We start from the raw sequence: 9,171 nt of genomic DNA, 5'->3' as shown, positions 1-9,171 counted from the left end.
ATAGCTAACAAGCGTTGCCAATACATTAGTCACACTGGTTAGTCGCAAAGATTGGAATTTGTCGAATGGAATTTTCCGTCAATTGTTTCTGATTTTGAAAATATCGTTCGACTGCGGTGTTTTATATAGTTAGACCAAGAATTGATGGATGCAATTTAAAACGGTGACGAATGTTAAGAGAATTTAAGGACATCCGTGTATTATTTTTAACTCGCTGAGATTATTATTTGATGGAGATCGTTTTCATTTTCCATAAAAAAAATGAAATATCATGTTTAAAGGAAATATGATATTCTAAAACAGAAAATTCACGGAACAGACAATTACCCATCGCCTATAGGTATATCACAGCTAATGCGTCAGATAGATTACTCTCATCAGACATGAATAATTAATTACCTCTGACACAAGTTGTAGGTAACACGTAATCCGCTAGCTCAATGCTCATCGATATAAATCTTTAGGAGACGCGAACGGATTTAACACGTGACTTTTATGAATCGTTCGCAGAAACAAGAACTGTCGGAGAAGCTGGAGAAATGGAAGGAGCAACACAACAAAGAAATGGCCGAAATTGTTGAACGGTGTCGCATAATCGAACAAAATTCCCGAGACGCTTTCAACGCTATGATGGATGAGAAGCGGCAAAAAGGTGTGGCATCCTGATTTAAAATGAATTATTCGTAGAATATTAAGCAGCAGTTATTTTAATCGTTTGCATTCGCCTATTGAGCTTTTCAAAAGCCGAAAACAAAATTTAATATTAACGTGAACGGATTGTGTATTAATTAGCCGCTGAGGTTTCCGAAGAATCCCGTCAATTGAAGGCACAGTTGGCGAAACAAAGAGAGGAGGAGATACAGAAAAAGATCAGACTAATCCAGGAAATCAAAACCATTCAGTCATTGCGAACTTTGCCTTACAAAGACTTCGACCCAACGGAGTCTAGCGGCTTGGGTCTGCTCTGTGAAATGTCGCTGGCGGAGGTCTAACGATTTTTCTTTTAATCGATACGAAATTTCATTTACTTCTCAATATGTATCTTATTATTATTATTATTGTTGTTATTTTTATTATAATTGTGCAGTTGAAGGAGAGATTGTTTTGGATGAAAATGAAACTGAACGAGGAAATCGAGAATCGGAAATGCATCGTGAGTCGAGAACGCGAGAGGCAAAAAACTATGATCAAGGACACTCGAAAGGCGCTGGAAGACTATAAAGTCAGCAAGTTAGTTACAAGTGTTAAAAGATACGATTTTAGTTTTATTTTACACAGCTTCATCCCTTTATTTTGAAAATAATTCAAGAGATTTCACGCGGCCATAAAATGCTACCAGGAACAATTTTCCACTTCAAAATTTAAATCGTATAATAAAGTGCAATGATCGGAATAAACCACTGCCTATTTTTCAGGCGTAACAACGTCGCGTCGTCTAAACCTGTGCAACAGCCTGCGGTAGTAGTCACTTCGCCAGAAGTCGATGCTCTGCGAAAGCAGTTGGAGGAACGGAGAGCTGTCAGGCTGCGAAAAGCATCTGCGCGCGAAGTGAACTGGAAATAATTGATCGTAACAGTTGGTCGATAACATTTTTCTAATAAACAAACGGAATGTTATTGCATCGCGATCACGCACGATCCTGTTATCAATACTCGCTTTTATCACCCGCGATGTTTCTCCAATATCCTAGCTGTCTCAATTGTTGTGTAACGCTAGCTTCGCTCGTAATCTATGTTAAACATTAGAATGATGCTCGAGCGACGTTGAGCTACTTGTAAATTGAATAGCTCGACGATATTTTTCTAAAAGCGGCTTTGTTGGTTATTAAAGAAAATGTTACAGAAAATGGTGTAACTTTTTTAAAGCTTTAATGTTAGAAGGATTTGTTTACTGTACAATGACTGAAATAATTTTCTGACTATTACTCTATTATTACTTGTAAAAAAAGAATGTATAAATAATATATTATATTATATTATTGTTAGTAGATTTTTTACAGATTAACATGCAAGTAGAAAATTACTAGGCCATGGACCAATCACGAGCGTGTAAACACAGGAGTCGTCGTATAGTAAACACAGATTATGTGTATCACTGCAGCGCTTTCATTAATGCAAGTCATGCCACGCGAACTTATCGAAATAATTAGATTTCTTTTTCAAAGTGTACCGATGACGAACTACTTCACGTATCGCGGTGACATTTGAACCATTGCGAACATGCCTCCTCTTTCAATAGTCTTCAAAACATTAAACAATTGCGTATGCACATTTATTTTTTAATCCTTATTTAACTGCACCACTATCTTGTTTTTCCTGAAATATGAATTATGCGTATGTGAATTAATGACATAAAATGGAGGAATAAAAGCAAGAGTTGGGTAAATCAGTATTTTAAATGGTAAATATTTTATGTGATCTTGATGCTTCAGCGCTATGGATCGTTGAAATAAAATATATCATCTACCGAAATTCTATGTCCTATTAGATGAACTATTTTATTTTAATCGTGAGGAATCTACTATTTGAAATAATGTCTTAAATATTTTTTCTATACATTTTACTCAGCTCTGAATTAGCAGATGTTCACCGATTGTCAACTTTACGATTATCATTTGGCGCGGTCGCAAAAGCTGGACGAGTGGTTCTTGCGTAGAACGTTTCAGCAGACTTTACAATGTGCATATACCACTGTACATATTTTGACATTGTAAAATTGATGTCAATTTTTTCATCGATTCGGGAGATTTTTTCATCGATTCGGGAGAGTCAACTATGGAAAGATTTAGTTTCCAATATAGCAAGTATGAAGCTGTCATACATAACCGCGTAATGAAACATAATTTTCCGAGGATCAACAGATATCACAGAGCACAGTGTATACACATGCCAGTTCTCTCAGTCAATCCGACGTGTGCCATTGTCAGTGGGGGGCATTGTCGGTTTACAAGAAGGCCAAGACGTGTTCAGTTCTCGCCGCGGACCGTAGAAGTCGAGCAACATTGCGCTTGTCGGTCAAGTGGTTGTTTTCTCTTCGAAGATCAACAGAATGTCAAACATAATGAATAGTGTAAGACATCGTCGTTTCGTTGTTTTTAGCGTTGTTGTTTTTATTAAAGAAAGTCTAATTTTCGTTTTTAAATAATGTTTGATGATGTTGTTGCACGCAGACGGACTTCTCCCCGGCGGTTTTCACCATCGAGGGGAACGTGCTTAAAGGGCAAAAGACGACGTGCGACCTGAAACACAGCTCCTGTGCACAGCTAGTGTACGCCGCGATGAACAAGAATCGGAACCGTGTTGCACAGGTACGAGATCGAAGATTGGTCGCTGCATCTCACGTTTCGTCGTCCCGCAATGTTATTTTAGAACCACCACTCGACAGATAAATTTGTCCTCGACGCTTTTGCATACATTGGAAAATAGTGCAGCTTGCACTTACTGGGAAATGTAAATTTTTATACGATTTTTGCAAGATTTTTACAGGATTATTATACGATTTGGTATGATTTTTATATGATTTTTACAGAATTTTTACAAAATTTTTATAGAACTTTTATATATTTTTTAACAGAATTTGTACAGGATTTTTACAGAAATTTTAAACGGTGAATTAAATTGAATATTTGTTTTCTCGAAACGTTTAACATCTTTCGCGTTTAGTTTTACATTAGCAGGTTGCAAATTCGCCATTATTACGACGCTGGTATAAGTAATTTACTCAGAAATTGTTCAATTAATCGAAGAACCTCGGGCTTTGCGTACCATTTGGCGAACAGAACTGCATAGATTGTTTCATCTGACCGTCATCTTTTTATTTTGTTTCCGTGGTAATTCACAGTTGCATAACATGGGAGTAATTGACGGTTGTTGCGGCATAAAAGGCTACGAAGAGAAATCGTTCGTAAAATAAGCGTTATTGGCCTTATAAAATCCAAGCCGAGGATTTTATAGCGAACAATAAAAATGATGAAACAATTAAATCTTTGCATTTCTTAAATATTATTTAAAAACGAAAACATCTCAAATATCAAATAAAAATATCAAGTCCTATATTAAATAAAATATCAAATCTTATATCAAGTAAAATATCAAATCTTGATATGTAAGGGCTACTTCAAAGTGCTGTATATTTGCGAAAAAAAATCGCAGCCAAGTTTCTTTTTTTTAAATTAAAGAAAGAGGATCGAACTTTACTTTACTGTAAACGGCATCTCCGAAAAAAATTTTACAGAGTCTGTACATTTCGTCAAAGTTGGAAGTCTTCAATGTGATAGACATGGCTTCGTATTTAAAGGGTTACAGTGGTAAGAGTTTATTGAACTTAAAATCCAGAAACACTGTCTTAAAGTAGATATTTCAAGCTTTAATTTAAAATAAAAGTCATCGTTTTAGGATAATTTTTAGCCGACTTATCGTCGATTGAAATTTGCCAATATTCCTTCTCTTATTAAATGCCCCAATGCCGCGGCTAGTAGAGGGGGGATATGGAAACACAAAGTTGCCTTCTTCTCGCGTGAAAACTATACATATTTCCCTATCCTCAACTCTAATTTTTCTATACTGATTAACACTGCAATTCGAACAATCGTATGCCGCAGGTAGACGCCATCACAGGAGAAGAGGATACTTACGGGGAGATGCTGGATCGGGCAGTGAAATGTGCACTTTGGTTGAGGAAACAGGGTATCAAGAGAGGAGACATTGTTGCAATTGCAACGCACAATCATTTCGATAGCTTCATTCCCTGCATCGCCGCGGTTTTCGTCGGAGCTATTATAAATCCTTGGGATGCCGGGATGAACGTCGGTAAGACTTCGACTAAATTCAACGCTGAACTGCTGTTCGATATGTTAAAGACTTATAACAAAATACAGAAAAGGAAACTATAAAAATCGTGCATTTTTAATACATCTTTAAAGTTATATAACAACGAGTTCCATTAATTAGTTCATTTAGCAACTTTTACGTGACATATTATTGTTGTTTATTGTAATGACCGTCTGTATAATATTTTATGTTTGGCCTCTTGGTTGATCCGATGATCCTTGGCTTATAGCTCCCCGCCACAAATCCCGGCTATAGCAATCCTCAACATATTATAATACAATATAATATTAAACAACATATTATAATATATTTATATTTAACTTAATATATAAAATTTGCTGCCCGCAGGTCACGCACGGCATTTCATGAGTCTAATAAAGCCGAAAGTGATTTTCGCGAACGAGCAAGCAGCGAGAGTTGCGTTGGAGGCTGCGAAGATCGAAGGATTCGTGACAAAGATGGTCATGTTCGGTAGCTGTCCCGGCACCGTGCCCTTCGCCGACGTCTTGCAGGGTCACAGTGACTCCGAGGTGGCGAACTTCCGGTACGAGGAGGCCATCAACCTCGGCGACACGTCGCTGATATTATTCTCTTCCGGGACGACCGGTTTACCAAAAGGCGTACAATTGTCCCACAACGTGCTCCTCAGATTGATGGAGAACGTGGACCCACACACTAGTCAACTAACGCCGTTATGGTTCAGCCCTTTGTTCTGGATCACCGGTACCATCCTCTGCTTCATAATTCTGGCCGCCGGTACCAAGAGAATCATCGCACGGGAATTCGACCCGCAGGAATTGTGCGAGATCTTGGTGAAATATAAAGTACTGTTCTAGCAATTGTTCTTTATTATTTGAATAGTTTGTCAGCATATTTATAACAGTTTATGTCAGTCGCTGTTATTCTGCCGTTATCCTATGATAGTTTGGAAAATTGCGAGAAACTTCATTTCGACGAATCTTCCGTAGATCTCCTGGTTAATGCTGAGCACCAGTATGGGCAACCGGTTCGTAAGGTACAAGGATTTACCGAACTACGACTTCTCCAATCTCGAGACCATTACCATCGGCGGTGCTGCCTTGAAACAAGAGTCGCAGGATGCATTGAAGAAATATTTGCCGCATACGAATGTGATACAGTGTTACGGCAAGTATTGCGACGGCGTGTAAATGGCACAAACGATGAAATATCTTGGAAATAGTATCAGCATATTTTTAATTTTTATTGATCCAAACGAAAGGTCCGTGTAAAAATCACATTGAATTTGTAGACTGCAGTAAGAAGAACAGATTGGGAGAATTGGTTAACGAAGGAATTAATTAACGAAAGAATTATTTGACGAAAGAATTATTTAATGAAAATATTATTTAATGAAAGAATTAATTTACAAAAGAAAAGAGTGTCTGTATAATAACGAAACATTTATTTTAGGTATGACGGAGTTGGGTGGACTGGTCTCAGGGCAAAACACAAAAAGTAGCAGCGGTTCTTGTGGAACAGTGATGAGTAACTGTGAGGTGAAAATCGTGGATGTTCAAACGGGAGAATGTCTGGGCCCGAACCGGCAGGGCGAGCTCTGGGCGAAGACACACAACGTCATGAGCGGATATTATAAAAATCCGACGGCAACAGCGGAGATCTTAGATAAAGATGGTGGGTAAAAAGATATTTTAATTTTGTAACTTACAATAAATTATAATTAAATTATAAGTGCGTAACAAGATTATTTTGGTTTGCATTTTAGGTTGGATACATACGGGCGACCTGGCATACTACAACGACGAAGGAGAGATCTATATTGTCGATAGATTGAAGGAGATCATTAAATACAGGGGTCACCAAATAGCGCCAACCGAGATCGAGAATCTTTTGCAAGCGCATCCAGCCGTCATGGAAGCTGCAGTCGTCGGTATACCTCACCCTACGGACGACGATCATCCCGTTGCTTTCGTCAGCAAACAGCCTGACAAAGAAGTATTTAATTTAATCTAATTTTATAATTTAATTTAAGAGGTATTTAACAACTTACTATCTCTGGTAAAACCTTTTCAAACACTTTCGAAAATCTATTTATTTCATTTTCTTATTCCATATTTATATTCATTTCATTCATCTATTTTATGTCTATATTTTACTTATTTTTATTTATTTTAAATAAATTCAATAGAATGTGACTGTCAATTTCGATATCTTATTTTTCGTAATTATACATGCAGAAAATCACCCGATTCTTATTAATTGAATTTTCAGGTGACCGAGGAGGAATTAATGATATTGGTGGAGAACAATTTCATCGATGCTTATAAATTACGGGGCGGCGTGAAGTTCTTGCCGAATCTTCCTCACACTTCTTCGGGTAAGGTGTTGAGAACAGCGTTGAAAAATATAGCGAAATCGATGGCGATTCAATAAATACTCTCGCATATTTTTGCATAAAGAAAGATAGCTATTAATTAATCTTGCGTACCTGCTATTTTACGTAGAAATCATATTATTTTTGTACGAACAGGATCTATATGTATACAGGGTGCCATAAGATAGTTTTATCTGTGTGCGTCACGAGACAAAATTCTCATTACTCGTTTTTAGATATTTTTTATGAAAGTCGTACTGCTGTGCAGAACAATTTATGGTAACTTGATGAATTTGACAGTATTTATATCAGACGCGAGCAGAACCAACACGAAATTATTTAATAGTATTCTGAGCGAGAACAATTGTAGCAAATTACGACAGGAATTCGCAGGAAATATAAACGGCTGCATGCGACGTCATCTGAAACGAAGGCCGAATCGCAGTATCCGCCGTATTATTAATATTATTTAATATTATCAATATTATTTAATTTTATTTAAATCGCAATATTATTATATAATAATCTGAGTAAAAATGCAAATGAAAGTATGTTCGAATATATCATTTATGTAAAAAAAAAGATAAATAGAATGTAGACATCTTAATTTGTACTTTCATTCCTCTCGTTATAATATTAATAACATTTAATTAACAACAGCCCGTTGACATTGAATTACGTTTCGGCCGTGATCTTCTGGTGCCATTCGCGTGCAGCTGTTTTATATTTCATGACACTTTTCGTGCGACCGGGTATTACGCATTTACGACAGAAATGCATTGGTGAAGCACGAAACAGCAAGGCCATCGCCAGAAAGCGAAATAACTTTTTATTGAATATCAAATTAATTTTCATTGATTTCAGGATTTATTTTTTCTAAAAATTGTTATAAAATTTATTATATCAATTATATTATATATTATATTATATATTAATATTATATATATTATATTATACTATATTATATATTATTATAATATTAATTATATTATATATTATTGTATAAATAATAATATTATATATGAGTGTATAATTAATAATATTATTATTATAGATAACAATAATAATAGTATTATATTATAGAAAAAGAATTGCGGTATTCGATTGCGGTATTCATGATCGTATAAACATTAGTAGGAAAATTTAGATAATATGTCTACAGGTATGCGTATGCATCTGTGTGTATGGTTGTACCTTGTACTCTTTATCCTAAATACCCGAACTCTAGTGATAGTACCCGAAATAGACATTTGAAATTCATTTGATGCTCTTAGTTATTGTAAATTAATATGAATGCGAGAAATAAATATATAAATATATAGACACCATATATTGATATAATTATATTAATATCAGTAGTGTAGATATACATATATTGTATTAACAAAATAATTACTTCTTATATTATCTTGTATAATTACTTATTATATTGTATACGTATTATATTATATTAACGTTTTATCGACTGCGACGAGGTGCATTGATACTGTATAATTAAACACCGGGTGCTCGTAGCTCAATGAGCCACAGGTGTTTAACCCTTTCGCTACGGCAGTCCGTTTCGCGGGAGTTGCGCCGCTGAACGATGCAACGCGCCGCGCAGTGCGCGTCGGTAGTGTTCGATGTTCGCACTTACGTCTTTAACCCTTTCGCGCCGAGCGCCGCATATACAACGGCATCCACTCGACGGATATATCCGCCGTTCGGCTCTGCGAGTTTCTGCGTGGATGACGGATATATCCGTCGTTCAGCTCTGCGAGTTTCCACGTGGATGACGGATATATCCGTCGTTCGGCTCTGCGAGTATCGATGTGGATGTCGGATATATCCGTCGTTCGGCTCTGCGAGTATCCACGTGGATGTCGGATATATCCGTCGTTCGGAGCGAAATGGTTAAAGGCTATCAATCACCTATTTCCTCCGATGGACAGCATTCGTGTGGCGGTCCCATACGGTCGCTATTCAGTCGTTCTCGTTCCTGTTGCGCGA

General features: G+C 36.7%; 2 protein-coding genes across 2 annotated transcripts in view; both read left to right on the top strand.

Annotated features, from left to right (window-relative positions):
* Positions 1-2,749, top strand: part of LOC144473567 (uncharacterized) — a 4,078-nt gene extending 1,329 nt beyond the window's left edge. The window contains exons 5-8 of the mRNA XM_078187535.1: positions 511-652; positions 793-986; positions 1,088-1,230; positions 1,380-2,749. Coding sequence (XP_078043661.1) covers positions 511-652; positions 793-986; positions 1,088-1,230; positions 1,380-1,563 — 663 coding nt within the window. The 3' untranslated portion in view covers positions 1,564-2,749. The remainder of the gene's footprint in view (positions 1-510; positions 653-792; positions 987-1,087; positions 1,231-1,379) is intronic.
* A 157-nt stretch (positions 2,750-2,906) lies between these two features.
* LOC144473410 (luciferin 4-monooxygenase-like) lies at positions 2,907-8,653 on the top strand. The gene is made up of 8 exons (XM_078187261.1): positions 2,907-3,069; positions 3,170-3,307; positions 4,601-4,808; positions 5,178-5,653; positions 5,798-5,975; positions 6,261-6,482; positions 6,574-6,803; positions 7,080-8,653. Exons 1-8 carry the CDS (start codon positions 3,049-3,051, stop codon positions 7,239-7,241), a joined length of 1,635 nt encoding a protein of 544 aa, XP_078043387.1. The 5' UTR covers positions 2,907-3,048; the 3' UTR covers positions 7,242-8,653.
* The last annotated feature ends 518 nt before the right edge of the window (positions 8,654-9,171 follow it).

This window comes from Augochlora pura, chromosome 7 (assembly GCF_028453695.1).
Source record: "Augochlora pura isolate Apur16 chromosome 7, APUR_v2.2.1, whole genome shotgun sequence".
Classification (NCBI taxonomy): domain Eukaryota; kingdom Metazoa; phylum Arthropoda; class Insecta; order Hymenoptera; family Halictidae; genus Augochlora; species Augochlora pura.
This window is presented reverse-complemented; position numbering and strand designations above follow the sequence as displayed.

What these genes read in the sequence shown, in the direction of transcription:
- LOC144473410 (XM_078187261.1), top strand. Translation starts at nt 3,049, where the DNA reads ATGTCAAACATAATGAATAGT. An exon ending in TGTCAAACATAATGAATAGT is followed by an intron (nt 3,070 to 3,169) that starts GTAAGACATCGT and finishes TGTTGCACGCAG; the next exon opens with ACGGACTTCTCCCCGGCGGT. An exon ending in GCAAACAGCCTGACAAAGAA is followed by an intron (nt 6,804 to 7,079) that starts GTATTTAATTTA and finishes TTGAATTTTCAG; the next exon opens with GTGACCGAGGAGGAATTAAT.